The sequence below is a fragment of the Solanum pennellii genome, chromosome 1 (assembly GCF_001406875.1).
Source record: "Solanum pennellii chromosome 1, SPENNV200".
NCBI lineage: Eukaryota > Viridiplantae > Streptophyta > Magnoliopsida > Solanales > Solanaceae > Solanum > Solanum pennellii.
In genome coordinates, this window is record NC_028637.1 from 107,505,431 (window position 1) to 107,527,642 (window position 22,212).

Below are 22,212 nucleotides of genomic sequence, written 5' to 3' on the forward strand. Positions count from 1 at the left end.
AAAGCCATGAAACAATATACGCAAATAAATAAGCGAAAACATAAATAATACATCGCATAAGAGAAAGGGTATTGTCATAGAAAGCCAAAAAGGTAAGTCTCAACACAAAAGGAAAGCCATAGCATTCTAAATCACCTTAGCAACCATACATCCATCGTTTTGGAGCTAAAGGATTCGCAGATCCTAATAATACTTACTTAGATGTTTTTTACTCAAATATACTACTAATTAAGATTCAAATTATAAAATAACTCCTCAAGATATCCTCGGTTCTCCAATCTGCAAAATTGTACAAACAATAAGCATCAACCACTTCGATAAGAAAAGTAAAAAATACAATATATAAATTAAAATTGAAAGTAGTTATAGATGGACAAATTCCAGAACCCCTAAAAGGTGAAAGAGCACATGATCCCAAGCCTGCAGAATCCAGAAACAACTACTACTACTACTCAATCCCAAACAAGCCACCTTTTATTATACAGATAAAAATAAAAGGTACACATGCTCTCTATATTTGCCGGACATAAATTTCTTACATGACAAACATACTTCCGACTAACAAAAAGGAAGCCTTGACAATTCACTATCCTCCTAATTAAGTGCGAGACCTTATGCCTCAGAAATGGTTCAACTGATGTATGATTTCATGATGACAATGGTTGCAACAGTAGTAGACAAAAGCTTCCACAACATCAACTAGAGCCCCCCCTCTTAAAGGCAACAGATACCAGATGAAGGAAATGGAGAAGTTTGAGCATCATACTTGCTCTCTTACACTGAGAACTTCAATCAATGGATCTCAGACAAAGCCTTACGGAAATCTATCACGTAATTTATTTATTTTTTAAAAAAGAAAAACTTAATATCAAATCAGATTCTTTTATCTAGACCCTGAACAGTGAAAATTAGGTCATGTAAGTACCAAAGGAAGAAGGAATAAGAAATCAGGTAGTTCCATTCACTTGCCTCAAAATATGAGCCACATATCCTAAGAGCAGAGGGATTCCAGGACTAACTGCATGGAACTTCATATTGCCATCTTCATTTCGATTCTTTGGTGAGGATCATAGCCAACAAGTTCAAAGTCAGCAGCAACAAAGGAATCTATGTCCTTTTTCAGCGGATTGATCTTCAGCACCTACACCCATTCAGAACCAACTGTAGTTAGAGAGGAAGAGATAGAGATTATATAACAGGGAAAAAAAAGTATTCCTTTACTTACTGGGAAAGGTCTAGGCAACTTCTGAAGCTGGTCTTGCAGAGGTCTGACATGATTGCGATAAACATGAGCATCTCCTAACACATGTATAAAGTCACCAGGAACTAGACCTGTAAAGAGAAGGTAGAGCAAAAAAACATGAGGCGAATAGTAAAACAGAAGGAACTGAAGTGGGATGGAGCCTGGATGTAGAATGACTAGTGAATGACCATCAAAAGATATGTCTCCAATATCAATATACATGAAAATTTACAAATCAAATGTTCAAAAGTTACATATCCTTTTTCAAGTTGGAACTGTATTTAAGAATACACGTACAAAGTAATTGGCCATCTCACCAAGCAGTACTACTTAGAAACTTAGCTAGAAGTATTAAGGCATAGGATTGTCTCATAAAGGACAAGGACTGAGTCTCATAAGAAGGGTAAAGTTCCATTTTCAAATGCCACACCTAGTAAATGAGTTTTGCAGTATATTTTTTGCTTAATCAGAATTCTTGACTAGTCACGTCTTTAAGCAGGTAGGAAATTTGCTAGTTATTACATAATGCGCATGAGAAATTAGCTATAGAGGTATCCTGACAGCATACCAGAGACATGAGCTATCATGCATGTCAGCAAGGCATAAGATGCAATGTTGAATGGCACTCCCAAACCCATATCGGCAGATCGCTGATACATCTGACAGGATAGCTCCCCATTGGCTACATAAAACTACAACCACAAGATGAAAGAGAAGATTAGTACATAAACAATAAGTTCTGCCATAAACAAAACCATGACAACACTAACCTGAGCAAACATATGACAAGGTGGGAGCGCCATCAGTTTAAGATCAGAAGGATTCCAAGCTGAAAGAATAATGCGTCGGTCATCTGGATTGTTTTTAACTTTGTTGATAACATCAGCCAATTGGTCAAACCCCTGGCCACTGTAGTCAGTATGCATGTCAATGTACCTGTATATAGCAGGTTCAATAGAACAAGTTACCACATAACTCTAGAGTTTTGACCAACTGTATGATGAGTAAGTTTTCAAAGACTGACCTGGCACCGAAATGTCTCCACTGAAACCCATATACTGGTCCCAAATCACCCTCTTCCCTATCCTTCAAGTCAATACTGAAACGGGATGCCAAAATTAAGATGGTTCAACATTTATAATAGACTTAATAGAAAGAAGAGATAAAATCTTACCTATCAAGATAATCTCTGGATGCATTGCCATCCCAAATATGAATGCCCTTCTCTTGTAGGACCTGAACTAAAAAAATCTTAGTTATGCCAGCTAAGGGTCAGAAATCATTAAAACATTAATGGTAACTATCTCCGAGATGCCATAACAAATTGCACAAAGCATTATGGGCAAGGAAACAGAACCCAAATTATACAATCAGTGAGGAACAGAAAGAAACCTTAGCACTTGTTGATCCACTGATGAACCACAAGAGTTCTTCAATGACGCCTCTCCAGAAAACTCTCTGAAACCCAAAATAACATACAAAATAAGTTAAGTGATCTGCGATTGCAGTTCACATTGTAGTGGTAGGAAAAATTGGACACATATTATATAAAAGCACATTAAACTACAAACAAATATATAACACGATACCTTTGTTGTAAGAAGGGGAAATGATCTGCGTAAATTGTATCTCATCTGCAGCAATAGTAAAACATCACAACATTATCACAGATACACCAAACAGGCATTAAATTACCCGTACATATAAACAGGGAAGGCAAATAGAGAAGACTTTGTTTGATATTCATCCGCACAAGGTTACGTGCAAAGCTTCTACCTTTCATTCCCTTTTTCTTATTCACATTATGATCAAATGTGAACCCTTCTCCAACCAAAATTTTACTTGCAGTACTCTCTTCTCCCAATTAAACATATTTGATGTGCTCACTTCTTCAAACACACCCAAAATAAAGGAAGAGACAAAAAAACATACAGAGCTGAACTTTTATCTTTGTTGAGAAAGACAACTGAATTTTATATACTTCTCATTACCTGGCAACCAAATTTCGACAAAGTACCAGTGCCTGTCCTGTCATCCTTTAGCATGCCATTCGAGATGATATCTTCAACCAGTCTCAGATACATGTATTCTTCATGTTTCTCAAATATCATTTTAGGCAAGAAAGAAAATGATTTAACCTCAATATCAGAAGAATCTGAACCATTCTCAGGAATCTCACTGTTTGACTGATTAACAGTTTCTACTCCGGAATTCTTCACACGAACATAGGTGGTAAAAGAATAGCGAATCTTGTTCTCAATCACAGGGAATGATGAGTACCAGGGTCGAAATACCGAGGTGTCAATAGCAGGAGTAAAAGTATCACATGCTATATCAGTCTCAATTTCAGTGATATGGACTGCATCACATCCATGAGCATTCAGGGAATCTCTGCATCAAGAAGAAGAATATGTTGAAAAACTAGCATTAAAGGTTAGACAAAAAAGAAAGCAGCAAGAAAGCTGACCTGAAAATCTCGCCACCTCCTATAACAAACACATTTTCAATAGAGAGACAATAAGGCGAGGCTGCCAATAGTTGCAAAGCAGAGCCTAAACTTCCACATATGACAACATTTTCTGCTGTAGCAATGTCAAAACTTCCTGAACGTGTGAGAACAACATTGAGGCGTCCAGGAAGAGGGCGATGTTCAATAGGAATACTTTCCCAAGTCTTTCTTCCCATGACAACAGCATTCCTTTTTGTAGGATCCGTTGTAGTCCCAGTGATACCCTTGAAGAACTTGAGATCTGTAGGCAGTCTCCAAGGCAACTTCCCCTCCTTACCAATTCCCATACTTTGAGTTGCAGCAACCACAACCTGGTAAGTCCGCTGTGGAGTAAAATGAGCATTGCCGTTACCATTGGAAACGCCTGTCTTTGTTTCACTGGCCATAACTGAGTAAGAGACCTGAAATGAACTGAATAATACTGATCTGCACCTAAGATCGACCGACCGGTTCTTGCCAAAACGCAATAAAACCTGAAATACACAATAGGCACCAAAATTATCAATGATGCGTTCTCAAAATGCAAGTAAATAGTCTACAAGGAGATGCAAACACGTTGAGTCAATGTGTTCAAAAGTTTAGACAAACAAATTTCAAGTTTATTACTGCTGTATAGGAAAAATAATAACTTAGAACAGGGATATATAACCAAATGCGACCTATTTTATCAATATAGAACAACTGCATATCTAATTATGTAATATTACCAATAAACATAGGAAAAGGTTAGAAATTTATCATGCAAGAGTTCAGGTACTACTATCTAATCGCCAATTATTCCAAGCAGGCAATAAATGGCTCCAGTCACTCATTCCAAGCAGGCAATAAACAGCACAAGCCACTCAACTGGCTTATTAGGCAGCCAAATATAATGGGTTAAGATAAACTATCAAGTATTAATGCAAAAAACACTGCTATTTGATTTCACTTATTCGTCACGAATTACCATAGAGAAACTAATTGAGCAAATTCAATAAAAAATTACTCTCATTGTACAAAAACCAGTAAAGGAACTCAAATTTATTTTGTTTCAACACCAAAGTTTCATCTCAGCTTTTTGCCATATCAATCTTCATTGTATAATTGCTCTCAACAAAGCTCTGGCATAAGTTGAAAAGAGGAAGAAACAACCAGAAATGGAAAAAACAAAGAGCATTGAAGATAATATGCTTGTAAACGGAAAGCCAAACTCTCTGTGGCAGGAAATGCGAACTTTCTATGGCAGGAAATGTGAACTTCCTATGGCAAAGTATTTTGTGGATAAGTGGTGTTATACATATTAGGCGCGTGTATAACACTTGACAAAATAGGTCCAGGATTCTCTTCGTAAGGGGTATTAGTTCCAGTCCAAAAAAGATTATGGGGGTAAAAGGATGCTTGTAAAGTTATAGTGTATAACTGAGTTTTCGGGATAAGTTTAGGGGGCAATTTATGTATTTATACCTCAGTTAAGCTAGAGAAAATTCAAATTCAATTTGAGAAAATTAACGAAGAACATGTCCCAGGAAGTCTGTAAAGAATGCCTCGAAAATTTAAGAGGCAACAGGACTCACACAACACGAACTACTCTCCACAGATGAAATTAACACAACTTAAAATGTTATCATATAATCAATTCTCATTTGACTATTTTTTTAACTGTACTTGACTACGACTAAGAATCAACAGAACACGTCACGACAAGCGTGTAACGGGAATGTAACAAGACTTTAAGAATTAACAGAACACGTCACGACAAGCGTAACGAATGTAAACAAGACTTTAAGAGTAAACAGAACACGTCACGACAAGCATGTAACGGGAATGTAACAAAGACTTTAAGAATTAACAGAACACGTCATGACATGCGTGTAACGACAATGTAGCAAGAATACAAACTAAAATTCATCATAAAGTCAATCCTCAATTAAAATAATGAAGAATTCTAACGAAGCTTTTTTCATTTTACAGATTAAGGAAACAACACATCTGAGATAAAAAAAAACATCTTAAAAGGAAAATGCAGCAAGAAATTAGTAATGCCCAGAACTCACATGATCAGACATATTTTATAGATGACATCAGTCAAAACTAAAATGCATCATAAAATCAATCCTCAATTTAAAAAGCTGGAGAATTCTAACAAGGCTTCTCTCCACAGATGAAATTAACACAACTTGTTATCAGATAATCAATTCTCATTTGACTATTTTTTTTAACTGTACTTGACTACGACTAAATTTAAGAATCAACAGAACACGTCACGACAAGCGTGTAACGGGACGTGACACGACTTTAAGAATAAACACACATCACGACAAGCGTGTAATGGATGTAACAAGACTTTAACAATTGACAGAACACGTCACGACAAGCGTATAACGACAATATAATAAGAATTTAAGAATCAACAGAACTAAAACGACACGAACCATTTTAATAGATGTAAACCATACACACTAAAATTCATCATAAAGTCAATCCTCAATTAAAAAAATGAAGAATTCTGACAAAGCTTTTTCATTTTACAGATTAAGGAAACAACACATCTGAGGTTAAAAAAAAAATCTTAAAAGGAAAACGCAGCAAGAAATTAGTAATTCCCAGAGCTCACACAAAACGAACTAGAACTATTTTATAGATGAAATCAGTCAAAACTAAAATGCATCATAAAAATCAATCCTCAGTTTAAAAAACTGGAGAATTCTAACAAAGCTCTGATTAAGGAAACAAAACATCTGAGTGAAACACATCTCTAGAAAAGCTTAAAACAAAACGCAGTAAGAAATTAATAATCATCATATGAACAACTGCTTTTATCAATGAAATCAGTCAAAGCTAAAAGCAACATAAAATCAATTTTCAATTTTTAAAAACATAGAGAATTCTAACAAAGCTCTGATTAAGGAAACAAAACATCTGAGTGAAACACATCTCTAGAAAAGCTTAACACCAAATGCAGTAAGAAATTAATAATGAACAACTGTTTTTATCAATGAAATCAGTCAAAGCTAAAAGCATCATGAAATCAATTCTCAATTTTTTAAAAACATAGAGAATTCTAACAAAGTAACAAAAAAACACATCTCTAGAAAAGCTTAAAACAAAATGCAGTAAGAAACTAGTAATCATCAGAACTCACAACAACTACTTTTATCAATGAAATAGAGAATTCTAACAAAGTTTTTGTTTGTTTTTTTACTATTAAAGCAACAATAATACATAAACACATATCTAGAAAATCTTAAACAAAAAATGCATCAAAACTAAAATGCATCAGTGAGAAATTTACCGATCGGAAAACAAGAGGTGATATGACTGAAATTTTGAAGCGGTAGATCAGAGATTTAGGGTTGTAAAACTGTGAGAGAAGAGAAAAATATATAGAGAGGAGAAAACAAGAGGCGGTTTTTGAATATTGTGAGCAGTGAAATCAACCACAGTTTGATAAAAAGAGTAGAGAGGGGGGACTGGACTATAAATGGGAATAAACAAGCAAGGACTATGGAGCGAAAACTTCAAGAAAAATCCAAAACCACTCTTGACGCGGAGCAGCGCCATGCCATTTTTTCCGTGAATTTTTTTAAAACAATAATCCCTTTATTTTTCTTTAATTAAATATAATATAAATTGTTTGTAAATTTTTTCATTTTATATTGATTACTCATTATTTTTATTTGACTGCATTAGGAAAAACAAGTTCTAGTAATAATAATCTTCACTTTTTTTTGTATTAATTATGTAAATGAGGATCTTTTTTAAAAATTATTAAATTTATCTTCTTATTTTTTTCCTTTTTACAATTATAATAAAAAAGATAATTAACTAATTTCATTGTAAAATAAAAATTGGAGTTTTTACGCAACATAAAGATATTAATATCAGTTGTGAAAATTTGTTTGATCAATTAATTACAACAATTCATGGGATGTAATTAATTTTGACTAAGTAATTAAAGTATTTCTATAGCGATAAGGCGTAAATAACTAATCTATTAATTAAAATTGAAACTTGACTAATTTTGACCGATTAATTAAAGTTTCATTATTGCGATAACACGTGATTAATTGTTTGATTAATTAAAGCAATACATGGCACACAACCAACTTTGACTGATTATTGAAGTATTTCTATTGCAATACGGCGTAATTAATTGATTGATTAATTAAAGCAATTCTATTGCAATGGTTCATAACTAGCTTTGACTGATAAATTAAAGTTTGTTTATCGCGTAAGACATAATTAATTGATCGGTTGATTAAAGTAATTCTATGTCATTGGGAGTAATTAACTTTGACTGGTTAATTATAATGATTCTATTGTGTCGGGTTAATTTATATCACATAAATTGGATAGAGGGTATATGTGTGAGATATTACATATCCAATTTATGTGATAAAAATTGACTGGACACAATAGAATCACTGTAATTAATCAGTGGAAGTTAGTTACTCCCAATCACATAAAACTACTTTAATCAATCGATCAATTAATTACGTCTTATCGCAATAAAAAAAAAATTATCAATAAAACTACTTTAATCAATCTATCAATCAAAGCTAGTTATAATCTATTGCAATAGAATTGCTTTAATTAATCGATCAATTAATTACGCCTTATTGCAATAGAAATACTTCAATAATCAGTCAAAGTTGGTGTGTGCCGTTAATTGCTTTAATTAATCGAACAATTAATTACGTCTTATCGTAATAGTGATGCTTTAATTAATCAGTCAAGTTTCAATTTTAATTAATGGATCAATTATTTACGTATTTTCTCTATTGAAATACTTTAACTAATCAGTCAAAATTAGTTACATCCCATAAATTGTTGTAATTAATCGATCAAACAAATCTTCACAATTGTTACAAATATCTTTATGTTACGTTGAACCTCCAACTTTTATTTTATAATGAAAGTCCTAATTATCTTTTTTTATTATAATTTTGTAAAAGAAAAAAATGGATAAATTTATTAATTTTTAAAAAGATCCTCATTTACATAATTAATAAAAGAGAAGGAAAAATTACGCGGCTAAGCAAACTTATACTATTTAATTACTACTCATAGTTATAATTTGATATAATTGCCTCTCCCGACTAACATTAACCATTACTTACATGATTTGATTTCGTTTGTATAATTTGTCAAGTTTGTATAATTCGCAACTAACAATTATTCGTATGATTTGTATTTGTATATGGCAATGATTTCCTTTGATTTTTTAGTTTTATCCTAATACTTATTCAATCTTTTTGTGTATATAAACATGCAATTTTTGAATTTTGTATGGTATAATTCATATAATGTTGTTTGTATAATTATTTAAAGTTCAATAGTTCATATATTTATGTTTGTATCAATTCGTTATTTCAAATTTTATCATATTTTTATAATTCAGACTTTATATTCCTTGATTAACAAAAACACGTTGATTATACAATCATACCTGCAATATACAAATTATTGTCTAGTCTAGCTTGCCTCTGCCCTCCCTTTCCCATTCTCATCTGCCTCTCTCCCAAAAAAGTCACAAAATCATTATAATCCGATAAAATGGGCCGAACAAAATACAAAACATATCATAACTGTTAAATTCTAAGAAAAAAGGGGGTCACTCGCCTCTCTCCTCCCTCTCCCAATCTCGCTCGCCCAAGAATATACATATGTACAAATACATATATATGATTATTACTTTTTTAGTAAATAAAGTTGAATAGTGTCTTAGACTAGGCACTTTTAGGGTCTTTACCATATTCTTCAAAGCAAATTATGCTAGTTTTTGTTTAACCATTTCTTTTTAGAAAAAAAAAAACCACTTCTATTTGGAGTGTGCGAGTCCAGATTTAATTGAACTCCAATGCAGGTCCTAGACGCCAGGTAGAAAACCGTGAGGAAAATCCATTAATTGGAACAATCCAAATACAGAATTGTCAACACTGACAGGAACCAAACTACCAGAGGAATTTCTTAGTCTCACATCCTGTCATGTTTAAGTGCTTAAAAGAAACCATAATTTTACAGACCTTCAAACAATCTTAAATGGTCTTCGAATGTCTCCCCATGACGGATTTTGGACAGTGATCCATCTTCTTCCACCTACAAACAATTGCACAATCCTTCTCAAAATTTTGTATCAACATTACAATAGTGAAGATGATCAAATGCATGTCTTGGATGTGACGTTACATGTCATACGAGAAGAGACGTTCATATGACTATCAGATTCATAGATCACTTTGATAACGTTAAGCAGCAACTAAGAAAATCATGGATAGTGCTTCAATTTTCAGAATGATACAAGCAACAAGTGGCATTCAACTCTCTTATCTTGTAAGTAGCAGTAGTATCATTAACAAAATCCAGCCACGCACCAAGTTAGCATTTAAAAGGACATTCTTTTGCAGTCTTTAGAAAAGCAAAAGGGCATGTGAGTTATAGATCTTGTAAATAGATACTAGTCATATGGAAGCTTGACACTCAATTCTTCACAACAAAATACCAGCTTAAGATTTAGGATCAAGTTAATTGTTAATGTAACCATGTACACTTCGGGTACAAGATGTTGACTAGAACACCAAGTCTTTTTCCACCATGACAAGGTTTGAGGGTAGATTAATGGGTAAAAGGAACACCAGAAACAAATACTAGGATCAACACATCAATTTAATAACAGGTTAAGACAATATACCCAGTACTCTGGTGGGCGCATCTTGAGATTGTAAGTTGATGCCATACTCATGCAGTAAGCACCTGCATCGTGAACTACCAAACCAGTGCCCTGAATCGAAATGTCATAATTAGTATCGCTTTAATGTGTATCAGGAAATCCTTAAATGAGAAGCTAAACATTGTCCTGTTCTAGTAGGCAATGAGAGGTCAAAACAAATTACCCTAGACGGGGCGGGAAGTTCACGGTCCTTCCCCAGGAAATCAGCCGACTCACATACAGGACCAACAACATCAAACTTAAGAATTGCAGCTTCCGGAGGTGGAGGGGAAACAAGCTCTATGTGCTGCAATCAACAAATCATTCACTGAGCAGGAGTGCAGGAGAAGATCATAAAATCCACACAAGCGTAAATCAGATATATGCAGAGTGTGAATAAAGAATGAGGTCCAAATTGTATGCTCATACAAATTGAGTATAATTACCAACAGTAGGCTACTTCAAAAAGTTGAACAATATGACCACCAACAAGAACAAAGCATAAGATTTTTGGGGTACGCATTCACAAAAGTTCTGCAGCACAAGCATTTTAAGTAAACACCTTTGAAAAGTAAATAATTGCTAAATACCCCTAAAGAATAGAGAACTTCAGAAGAGAAAAGGAGCAGGGACACCAGGGATGTTTGGGGATGAGGAGAACTGCATCCAACTGTTACAACATGAACTGAAAGCATATAATTTGACATCCATTAAACGAAATATAGATCCCTTAAACGACATATAACAGTCATGAATACAGATAAAAGGAAATGGAAACTGTTTGAATAAGCTAGACTGGTTATTAGCTTAATATGTGTGAGAGAGAAGGAAGAGTCAATTCTGATAGCTGAAAGAAAAATAGTTTGCAGCCTCACCTGATAAGCATCATAAAGACTTGGACGTATAAGCTCAGCCATACTACCATCAATCACAATAAAGTTTTTGGTCCCATTGGTTTTAACTCCAGTAACTCTGTTAACCAAGCAGCATGTGTTTGCAATTAATGATCTTCCAGGTTCAATAATGAGATTGAGGTTTCGAGAAAGGACCAATTCTCGTACCTGCAATACACATGAAAGGAAGTGTCAGCTAAACCCATGTTAGACCCACAGTTAGAGCACTAACTTCAATTTTAGTCAAAACTTAAAATTTCTACCAAGCTGATATACATTGTAGCCTTGCACTGAATCAATCAAAACTTTGAGAAATGGAGCATCAGTACGGGAAAGCAATCTATCTTTCTCACCCATATTGCCCAATATAAATTGTGGCAATCAAGGTGGTTCTGCTGTCAATGCACATATCATCAACCCCCTAAACTTCAGTTGAAAGAGAATCTTGTGGTAGCCAGCTCAACTGACCATCTCCATGGGAAGATAAAGAGAGAACATATGTTGACATATATTATTCCTTGCTTAGACTCACCAGTACAGTCACATCGTATCAGGTATGTTCTAAAGCTTTTTGACAAGTAAATAAGAATCAAAGTGAAATAAAGTCACTACTAAGAACAAGTATTGGGGTAACTCACTCTACTAAAAACACTCTGCCACATGTCATATTATATGAGGTAGAAATTTTACCGTATTAATAAGATCTCTAGGTGAAGGAAGGATAGCTCCAGCATGATAGTAATCAATCCCTAAACCACCTCCAATATTCAGGTAATCAATTTCAAATCCTTGAGATCGGATTTCGTCAATGTAGTTCACCATCAAGACAGCTGCATCTCGAAAAATGTCTACCTGGAAAAGACAACAAAGTTTTATGTCAACAAAACACTGGGAGTAATGTCATCCACCATGAAGGTATTACATTTTATATAAACAAAGTATTTTCTAAAAGATATATACGCAGGGGTATATTTAAAATGGAGAGGAAGAACAGAATAAAGGATCAGCTAAATATGGTAATAGCTAGATCGGCTAAGATATTACTAGGAGGGAAGTCTGATATACATATGGAATGGCAGCTAAATTCTTGCACTTTCCCCTTCAAATATTTGTCTTAACAAACAAATATATATATATATTATACTCTAACCCTACAAAAAGTGACAGAAAGAACTAGAAGGGGTAATGGGGGCACGGGGTATTAATTTAAGTTATAAATGAACTCATATTATATTTATATCTTATAGTGTTGAGCAGATGGCAACAAGGTAATGCCAGCCACCAAATAACTGAAAACCGATAAAGCATTAGAAGACAGGTCATGATTCATATTTCCCATTGGTAGTACACATAACTAAAGATATTAAACAACCAAGTCAACATACTATCGAAATATAGAAGAGCAGAAAAGACAAAAATCTGAATTCTTTAAAGTAGAGAAACTTATGTTATAAATAATTAAATCCAGACAATCCTAGTATTACCTTGGTGATAGTTGACCCAAGATGACAATGAGCTCCAACAAGTTTCAATTCCTGAGGATGTGCCTTGACAGCATCTAGAAACCATTGCAGCTTCTCATTTCTGATGCCAAATTTGGAGCTCTTATTCCCGGTGGCAACATAAGGATGAACCTAACCCACTCAAGAAGTCAGAACAAAATGATTACAAGGCACAATGATTCATCAGCCAGTATAAAATATTAGTGAATGCTAGCCTGATCATGTTAGTAATAAAATGTCTGCCAAATAGTTGAGGCACAGACAGTTATTGTAGTGGAATAAGCAGACATCCAAGCATTATACTCATTATGGCACGTGAATACCTGGGGATCCACATCTGGATTAATCCTGAGTAGCACGTTAACTTTCTTCCCAGCCAGTCTTGCAGCTGCTACAATGTTATCCAAGTCAAATTCACTGTCGATGTTTACAAACACACCTGCTTGGGCAGCTAGCACTAGGTCCTCTAACAGCTTTCCATTTCCATTAAAAATACACCTATGTGAGAAAAGTTGATGAATTAAATTAATGCAATATAACGGCAAGTGGAAAAATGAAAAGCAAATACATTAAACTAAAATGTACAAAAGAGAAAAAAACATGGCTAAAACGAAGAGGATAGATTCAGCTATTGCTCAATGTCCTCTGCAAATCCTTACAATAACAGAAAGTCTTACTTAAAAAACAAAAAGCTGGGAAGTGCTTGAGTCTAAAGTTTGATATAGACCCTAAAGAACCTGAACAAATTTAAGAAGTACATGGTAAAAGGCACTACCTTTGTTCCCGGGCAAGTTACAAATGTTTGTAGGGGTAAGAAGCAGGGTTCTCTCTTTCTTTCGTAACAATTTTCTCTAGGAGCAACACTCACTACTGTAACCACTAGAAATTCTGTTTGATTTCCACTAAGATTTTGGGCACACTAATCCGACACATATGACAGATCTTCCTAAACAAGTACAGGCACAAGATATATACACCTACCTCTAATTCAGCCCCAGACAACTAGAGAATACCCCAGGCTACCTCCAACCAAAAATCTAAGGCAGGCTTTACTACTGGTAAAACCTCTCATTCTCATGTCAAATACCAAGTTTATCTTTCCCCCCTTTTTGTTGGGTGAATCGACCTCACAACTCGAACATATATTACTCCAGAGTATATTCAAGAAAGTAAATTTGAAGGTTTTCCACATGTGTTACAAATTACTGAATACCAGTTTACGGGATTGGGATATAGTACGAAACTAACAAGATAATCAAGAAACAAAGATTCTAAACGATAAACTTTATCAAAAAACAAAGATTCTAAACAATAGAATTATTTCAAGAAACAAGATTCTAAACAAAAGAATCATTTCAAGAAACAAAGATTCAAAGCAATAGAATTATTACTTCGTAGGATCAAATCCAGCACCAAGTGCCAATTTGAGTTCATTCCCACTAACCAAAACAGCTCCACAACCAAGGCTCCTCAAATGTTCCAAAATCTTTAGATTATTATTGGCCTTAATAGCATAACCAATAATTGAATCCAAACCCTCTAAAGCGGCCTTATAGGCCTCAACGTTCCTAGTAATTTGGGGCTTACTATATAAATAAAAGGGTCGTCTTTCGACAGTCTCCATAACATCTTCAACCTTAACACCCTCACAATACAAAAACCCATCTTCAGATTTCTTGAAACAATGCTGAAATTTCTGAGTTTGAGGCTCAGAAGTTGATACAGATGCCCTTATGCTAAGGTTTCTTGAGATGGGCTTCAATGGAAAATTGGGTTTGAAAAAAGAAAGTTTTTGTGATGCATTTGATGGGTATTTGAGGGACTTGTGAAGTGATGGAGAGTGTGAGACAAGGTGTGTAGCCGCCATTGTTGGAGTAAAGATACCAAAAGGCTTTTAGACTTAGTGAAATTACAAGGGTTTGCACAGATTAATAGGAATCTGTCCTTAAAAAACTGTTTCTAAATTGAAATATCGTTTTCTTGATTATTTTTTTAAAAAAGATTTTGATTAGGTTTAGAGGAGAAAATATATGATTAAACTATGTACAAACTACAAAGGGTACTTTATATTTTTAAGCAACGTGTTTTTCATGGTTTAGTAAAAAAATAATGGCTTCAAACAACTAAATCAATTAAATAAATAGATAATAATTTTTTATTTGATTCATTACTAAAAATAAGCTGAAATAATCCAGCCAAATCACTAAATTATATTGCCAATTTTATAATTACATATTTGCAATATGTATTGGTTTTTAAATATTTTTCATCAAAAAATTGGGTTTTAATATTAATTTAGTAGTGGTGTTCAGGGGTCGGTTATTGAACAAAATCAAAATCAAATCAACTTAGTCGGTTTTATAATTATCAAGATCAAACCAAATCTAATATAATATACATTTATCGATTTGGTTGTTATCGGTTTCGAATTAGTTTGGTTTGATTATTTGGTTATTAATCATATACGTAAAACTAAAAGAAATAATTCATTTAAAATGTAAAAAAAGAAAGACAATAATCCATTCAAAACAAAAATAGTTGAATGACCAACATTATGAAACTTTCGATCATTGAATTTACTATAAATAAAGCTTCAAAATTCACACTATATTTTGCCTAAAAAAAAGATATTGACATTTTTAGTCCCACAAAAAATTTGTCATAGACACTCATATACATGAAATTAAGGTAAATGCTCTCACCTTGGACATTTTTACCATCATAAGTAAATTATAAATAAATTTTGACTAATACACATATAAGGTCTTTAAAATTATTTATAAAAATAATATAGTATGCATGTTAAATAATAAAATTTATGTATCTTATTTATCGGTTAGATTTCATTATTTTAATTTTTTTTCGAACAAAATTATAACCGAACCAAATATTATTAGGTTTTTAAAAATCTAAAACCAAACCCTAAATAAAATCAATTCATTTAATCGGCTTGTTTTAGTTTTTAACAAATACGTATCGATGAATATAGTTTGTATTGATGAATACTATCCGCATGTATGCAAAGATAGAAACAACAAAAAATACCAGAGACTATATTTTTTCACTCTAATAATTGTACTTGTATTCGTTTATTCTTATATCATTTGTATTCATGTCACTTTTCGATTGTATCACAAATACAATTTGGGTATACAAATATATAAACAACAAAACATATTAGGAACTCAGTGCATTCGCTTTAATTTTACTTGTAATCATTAATTGTTGTATCATTTGTTCATGTATCACTTATATTCATACGCATATTTAAGTTGATTTAACATATATGAGGTGTATATGAATATATATAAAAAATAATATAAGAGACTATAAGAGAAAGGCAAGCTGATTAGAAGAAAGCGTGAAAGATACTAGAGAACACGAATACACCTGATACATATAGCATTCAACGAATATCAATTGTACCAACAAATATAGTAATTTGATAAATACATCGTAAGATAGACTGATACATGTATCAACTAATACAATTTGATTCATCTGTTATTTCAATCTATGTGAAGGTGATCGTAGAGCAACGGTCAAAACAGAGAACATGTCTGTTATCATGCAAAAAATCAAAAAAAAAAAAAAAAAGAGAAAAACTAACTATGAGATTTGTACTTATGGGGGTAGTTGGTTTTAATTTTAAGATAGTTTATAAGCTAAAAGTTAATCCTATCTAAATTTTAATTCTTAGCTTATTTTTATATGTTTATTTTATAAAAGTAAATGCTTAAAAATACTTTTTATAATTATCAGATTTATGAATAAAAATAAATTCAAAATTAAAAGTCACTTATAATAAGTCAATCCAAATACTCTTCATGAACATTTTTGCGGGATTTATACATATTACCATCATAAATGAGGCATTTCCCGTAGCACAAACTAATACAAAAGCTAATTTGACTTATGTGTTTATTTTCATAAGTTCACTCTCTAAGCTTTTAACGAAAACTTATACGATTGTTGAGAATGAATATAACTATTAAAAGAATCATAGTGTAAGAAGCTAATCTCTAATGACAAAGTAAATCTAAAGTATTTGCGAAAGACAGAAAAGAAACTAAAGGAAATATTCATCGATCTTAGAAGTTAACTAATTCCAATACATCATTTGTCTATAAGTTGATATATACTTTTTGGAAAAATAATGTTCTAAATGGTTGGAATAACTTTGTGCAAACCTATTCTCATTGACAAATGACATTACATAAATAAAATATAACATGTTGCTTTGTAAAAAGTAGTGTTGTACGGTTAAGTGACCAATGAAGTCAACCTCCTTTCTATGAGAATATTCTTGTAGAGCTATAAAATTTATGATAAGACTTTGATGGCAGTTATCAAGAGGAAGAAATCACAAAATTAATGTTTTTTTAATTTAGTATTTGATAATATAAGGTAACATTTAATATAATAATTAGTGATACACTGTCTATAATCCATTGCCAACAAGTTGCAAGCTTGCAATGCCACTTAGTGGAGCAGCATAATGTTAGATTCATTGAAAAATTGACTAGAGGTAATCTAAGCTTGATACTGTTGGTTTATTAATCATCAATTTTAATTAACCCCTTAGCAAATTTAAATATTATATTTAAGTAAAATAAATTGATCAACCACCAACCTCCTCCCCTCACCCATATGTATTTATACCAATCTCTTAATAATTCTCAATCTAAGAATGCATTATGAATTTCAATAATTTGGTTCACATGTATATTTTGGAATAATGGAAAATTTAATGATATTCCTTGAACCAAATGTAACATGATAATTCATCACATTATTATGTAACATATGATTATATATAATTTATGACTATATTTTCAGTCTCTTACTTACATGAATAATTAATTAACTCTCATATATATCAGGAGGAGTACAATATATTTTTTTTTTCAATAGAAAATAGTTGAATAAGGTAATAATCGATTCTCTTTCATTTCAAACAGGTAAACTAACGTAATTTCACAAAGTAAAGTTTAGAAAAGATTTCTTTTCAATAGAAAGATTCATCGTCTATGGATAGTTGGATAAGGTAATAATTGGTTCTCTTTCATTTCAAACAGGTAAATTAATGTAATTTCACAAAGTAAAGTTTAGAAAGGTAAAATGTAAGTAAATATACTAAGTAGAGAAGTTATTTTCGATTGATCATCAACAACCCTCCTTACTTATCCAGATTTGAAACCGAGAATGTAAATGAGCTCAGACGTACGATAGCTTAAAAATTATTGGTGTCATTTATGACAATGACATTGATAAAGCAAAATAAAAATGTAAGGCTTATAAGCGTGGGGAGAGTACCTATAGTTTGAACTTTGAAGATAGTGCTCTGCATTACGCATAAAACACGAAGAAGATATTAGTTTAGCTGTATATTTGACTAATGTGAGGACCTCGTCAAATTAAAAATAAAAACTGTAATTATTATCAAATTTATGTATCCAAATCAGCTATGTTTAATTATTTTATCTGATTAGAAAAATAGAAAGAAATATTATCGCTTGTCCATTAGCTAAGTTATTGGGACAGCAATACTTTCGGAGACTAATAATTCGGTTATATAAGACAACTCCCTACCGATTTTCTCAAATGTCCTTGACACTTACATCACTGGTAATAATTATATTCTTCATAGTTTTCATTTTTTTTTTCTTGAATGTCATATAAGTTTAGATTCTTGGTTGAGAGATTGAATTGTCGTGTCGTTATGTTATTTAGCTTGAGTTTGGTTCGATGTTCATTTTCTTATCAAAGACGAGCGCAATGTTAGCTAGATTGTCCCGATGATTGAACAATTGTCTCCATGTATGATTTTCGCGATCATGAATTAACTTTGTTTTGCTTTTTTGGACTAATTCTTATATTGAGGAAATCAAGTGCCTATTTTTGTTGGTTTTTTCTTCTCTAACTTTGCTTCTTTTTTTTGTTTTTGTTTGAAAAGGTGTAGGAATTCAGCAAGAAAAGATTTGTGACAAACTATAACCAATATCTCCAGCTAGCTTAATTCAATCATGAGTGAGTACAAGTCAGGACCTCTTGAAAGACCTGTCAGGCCAAGTAAGTTTTGTGTTGTTGTTTAGTCTATGGGTATGTTGATTGTTAGGTTAGCATATGGCATCTGCTTATGTTATGTTTGTTATTTGACAGGTCTAGAGAAGTTTGATATGGATGCAGAAGATGAGAGGAAGACAAGGCTTGGGTCTATCAAGAAAGCGGCAATTAATGCCTCCACCAAGTTTAGAAATTCTCTAACAAAAAGGGGTCGTAGAAACAGCAGAGTCATGTCTGTCGTTGTTTTAGAAGATGAGCATGACGCGGAGGAACTAAAGGCAGTTGATGCCTTACGCCAAGCTCTCATCCTTGAAGAATTACTTCCTGCTAAACATGATGATTATCATTTGATGCTAAGGTGTGTTTTCTATTGTCATCAGATCATGTGCTAGTTAGCCCTTTTCCATCTATAATAAATAACATGTGAAATATGACAGGTTCTTGAAGGCTAGAAAGTTTGACATTGAGAAAACAAAGCAGATGTGGGCTGATATGCTTCAGTGGAGGAGGGAATTCGGTGCAGACACCATCACAGAGGTATTTTTTATCACAACTATAATCTCAAGTTTGTAGGAACTGATGATGATGATGTTTTGTGCATCTTGATTAGGATTTTGACTTCAAGGAAAAGGAAGAGGTCCTAAAGTACTATCCACAAGGCCATCATGGAGTTGACAAAGAAGGGAGACCAGTTTACATTGAAAGAATTGGTCAAGTAGATTCGGTCAAGCTATTACAAGCCACAACAATGGACCGATACCTCAAGTATCATGTACAGGAGTTTGAGAGGACCATTAATGATAAGATGCCAGCCTGCTCACTTGCAGCCAAAAGACACATTGACACAAGCACAACTATCCTGGATGTCCAAGGAGTGGTATGATCATAGCATAAATTTTTCACAAACAGTGTGAACCTGCCTCATTTTTCGGGTTAATAATACAACTTACATGTATGCCTGCCTCAGGGACTTAAAAATTTCAACAAGTCAGCTAGGGATCTCATTCAACGCCTCCAGGCTATTGATGGCAACAATTACCCTGAGGTACAACAGGGCAGCCATTCATATCATATGTTAAAAAGGGTTTTTAAGTCCTCATGTTTAATTTAATCATGTATTCAATTTCTAGAGCTTGTGCCGAATGTACATCATCAATGCTGGCTCTGGATTTAGGCTCTTATGGAATTCCGTCAAGTCATTCCTTGATCCAAAGACCACTCAAAAGATCCATGTAAGCTCATACTCAACCACAAGTCTAAGCACTATTTTTGTCTGTCAAGTAGTATAACACAAGTCTTATTGTGTTTTTTTTAGGTTCTTGGCAATAAATATCACAGCAAGTTGCTTGAAATAATTGACGCAAGGTAACTCTATAACTTGAGGTGAAATTATACATTTTGAGACTAGATTATCTGCATAGAGCCTAATGATGGTTTGATATCGTACCAGTGAATTGCCGGAGTTCTTAGGTGGAACATGTACTTGTGCTGATAAAGGAGGTTGTATGGTTTCTGATAAAGGTCCATGGAATGATCCAGAAATTATGAGGGTAACTTTCAACTTTGCAGTTTTGCATTCAGAAGATTATTAATACTATAAAAACGAATTCCTAATTAGTATTTGTACCTTTAAGACTGCTAGTAGTATTACTTATCTCTGAAATCTGTGATTGATTTGATTGATGCATAGATGGTTCGCAATGGTGAGCATAAATGTTCACACAAATTTGTGATCTCAATGGATGAGAAAACTATCCCAGAGGATGACAATGCCAACACCAAGGTGTGTATTATCTCTGCAGTTACTTTTATTCTTCATTAAATATATTGGATGAGTAACAAAGTCCCTCAATGTTGCAGAAGAGCACTTCTTCTAGAAAGGAAACTGACTCTTCCAAGGTTCAAAGGGATAATGGCCAGCTTTCCCCTGTCCGTGAGGAAGTAAGTTGCTTCTTCATCCACAACTTTTCCGACTTCTTTACAGTGCTATACCTTAATCTAAACTCTACGTCTTGGTTTTGCTTTTCAGTTTGATATCCCTATCGTGGACAAGGCTGTCTATGCGACTTGGCCTAAAGAAGTAAAAGCTGGTCCCTTAGCTAATTCTAAAGGTATAAGTCCTCCGAGGAAATCTTTACCTCATGAGATAGCTTTTGTGGTTGAGTTCAGTCCAAAGTTTAGTATTTTTCTCTATCTGCTCATTCCTCTCTGTGCTATATTAACATGTATTCCTTTTTCGAGCAACAGATTTCTTCCCTGTCCACGATGCTTGTAAGTCATCGGAAGGATTTGGCAATCCTGTTTTCAGTGGAGTGATGACTTTAGTGATGGGCATTGTGACATTGGTTAGGATGACTAAAAACATGCCAAGGAAACTTACAGATGCTACACTCTTGGCTGGTTCTTTGTATAGTGCTGACATGATTAAAGAACAACAGACTCGTGGACATGTCATCTCGACAAAAGATTACATTAGCATGATGAAACGCATGGAAGAACTCGAGGATAAGGTCATTACTCTTAGCCAGAAACCTTCTTCTATGCCACCTGAGAAAGAAAACATGCTTAACGCTGCCATTAACCGAGTTGGTACTTTGGAGGAAGAACTTTTAGCTACCAAGAAGGTATTATCTGCTTTTCTTCAGATTACAATGAATCTTTGTTACTCCATTGCCTAATAAACTTTTTGCTTACTTTTAAAAAACTGACAGGCTCTTGATGAAGCTCTTGTCCGTCAACAAGAGCTCCTATCCGTCCTTGAGAAGAAAAAGAAGAAGAAGAAGTTCTTTGTTTTTTAAGTTTGAATTTCTTTAGATAGATGTAGAGATGGTGATTTCATTTTTTGGCCCAAGAAAGTTTGTTTGAATGATCTCTCACATATTTGTAAAATTTTAACTCTTTAAAAACTTAAACATTGTTTACATTACCTGTAGTGCTATTCACCAGCACAACTGCAGTAAGCTTTGTTCTATCTTCTTCGGCGAGATTTACTGTTCACCCTCTCCATTGGAGCTCTAATTGTAAATGCCATATATTATGGCACATTACAGATACATCAGCTTGTATTTTTTTTCTGTAAATAAAGATGGAAGCAGTTTGCTGTTGGCTTTTGTTCATATTACAGTCTTGTTTTCCATGACAGCAACATTTTTCACTACACACATTTTGTTTTAATTGAGCTTTTAGCATTTCATTATTTCACTTCAATTCACACAGATGGAGAAATGCTCCATTCCACAAGTGTTAAAAGGAATTAAAAATCACAACCCTTTTAGAAAAGGCTGGTACATTTCTACTTGAATATAAGGTGG

General features: G+C 33.4%; 3 protein-coding genes across 4 annotated transcripts; 1 reads left to right on the plus strand and 2 right to left on the minus strand.

The window, feature by feature from the left end:
• Nucleotides 1-56: 56 nt before the first annotated feature.
• LOC107008381 (bifunctional dihydrofolate reductase-thymidylate synthase-like) lies at nt 57-7,303 on the minus strand. The gene is made up of 12 exons (XM_015207392.2): nt 7,024-7,303; nt 3,711-4,225; nt 3,235-3,634; nt 2,833-2,877; nt 2,636-2,701; nt 2,418-2,479; nt 2,268-2,342; nt 2,014-2,179; nt 1,812-1,935; nt 1,226-1,332; nt 970-1,141; nt 57-279 (listed from the first exon to the last, which is right to left on the minus strand). Exons 2-11 carry the CDS (start codon nt 4,136-4,138, stop codon nt 1,031-1,033), a joined length of 1,584 nt encoding a protein of 527 aa, XP_015062878.1. The 5' UTR covers nt 4,139-4,225; nt 7,024-7,303; the 3' UTR covers nt 57-279; nt 970-1,030.
• A 2,309-nt stretch (nt 7,304-9,612) lies between these two features.
• LOC107007852 (diaminopimelate decarboxylase 1, chloroplastic-like) lies at nt 9,613-14,768 on the minus strand. Its single transcript, XM_015206662.2, has 8 exons — nt 14,227-14,768; nt 13,159-13,333; nt 12,818-12,967; nt 12,024-12,185; nt 11,316-11,501; nt 10,625-10,747; nt 10,423-10,512; nt 9,613-9,830 (listed from the first exon to the last, which is right to left on the minus strand). The coding sequence occupies exons 1-8, from the start codon at nt 14,700-14,702 to the stop codon at nt 9,750-9,752; spliced, it is 1,443 nt and encodes a 480-aa protein (XP_015062148.1). The 5' UTR covers nt 14,703-14,768; the 3' UTR covers nt 9,613-9,749.
• A 3,563-nt stretch (nt 14,769-18,331) lies between these two features.
• Nucleotides 18,332-22,017, plus strand: LOC107010145 (phosphatidylinositol/phosphatidylcholine transfer protein SFH12). 2 transcript variants are annotated; one of them, XM_015209402.2, is made up of 14 exons: nt 18,332-18,463; nt 18,792-18,907; nt 18,998-19,259; nt 19,339-19,438; nt 19,512-19,778; nt 19,869-19,946; nt 20,032-20,133; nt 20,217-20,266; nt 20,352-20,451; nt 20,592-20,684; nt 20,762-20,842; nt 20,931-21,012; nt 21,149-21,525; nt 21,613-22,017. In XM_015209402.2, exons 2-14 carry the CDS (start codon nt 18,862-18,864, stop codon nt 21,697-21,699), a joined length of 1,725 nt encoding a protein of 574 aa, XP_015064888.1. In that variant the 5' UTR covers nt 18,332-18,463; nt 18,792-18,861; the 3' UTR covers nt 21,700-22,017. The 2 variants fall into 2 exon arrangements, with proteins under 2 accessions (XP_015064888.1, XP_015064884.1); XM_015209398.2 differs by lacking the exon at nt 18,332-18,463 and adding an exon at nt 18,474-18,655.
• The last annotated feature ends 195 nt before the right edge of the window (nt 22,018-22,212 follow it).

Bases quoted from the DNA above. Each gene is read 5' to 3' on its own strand.
- LOC107008381 (XM_015207392.2), bottom strand. From the start codon at position 4,138: ATGGCCAGTGAAACAAAGACAGGCGTTTCCAATGGTAACGGCAATGCT. The intron at 3,635-3,710 runs GTCAGCTTTCTT...TTCTTGATGCAG, and splicing joins GGAGGTGGCGAGATTTTCAG to AGATTCCCTGAATGCTCATG. The intron at 2,343-2,417 runs GTAAGATTTTAT...ATCCCGTTTCAG, and splicing joins TCCAGAGATTATCTTGATAG to TATTGACTTGAAGGATAGGG.
- LOC107007852 (XM_015206662.2), bottom strand. From the start codon at position 14,702: ATGGCGGCTACACACCTTGTCTCACACTCTCCATCACTTCACAAGTCC. The intron at 12,968-13,158 runs GTATTCACGTGC...TGAGTGGGTTAG, and splicing joins ATCCAGATGTGGATCCCCAG to GTTCATCCTTATGTTGCCAC. The intron at 12,186-12,817 runs GTAATACTAGGA...TGTCTTTTCCAG, and splicing joins TTGGGTCAACTATCACCAAG to GTAGACATTTTTCGAGATGC.
- LOC107010145 (XM_015209402.2), top strand. From the start codon at position 18,862: ATGAGTGAGTACAAGTCAGGACCTCTTGAAAGACCTGTCAGGCCAA. The intron at 19,947-20,031 runs GTACAACAGGGC...TTCAATTTCTAG, and splicing joins ATGGCAACAATTACCCTGAG to AGCTTGTGCCGAATGTACAT. The intron at 20,685-20,761 runs GTGTGTATTATC...TCAATGTTGCAG, and splicing joins ATGACAATGCCAACACCAAG to AAGAGCACTTCTTCTAGAAA.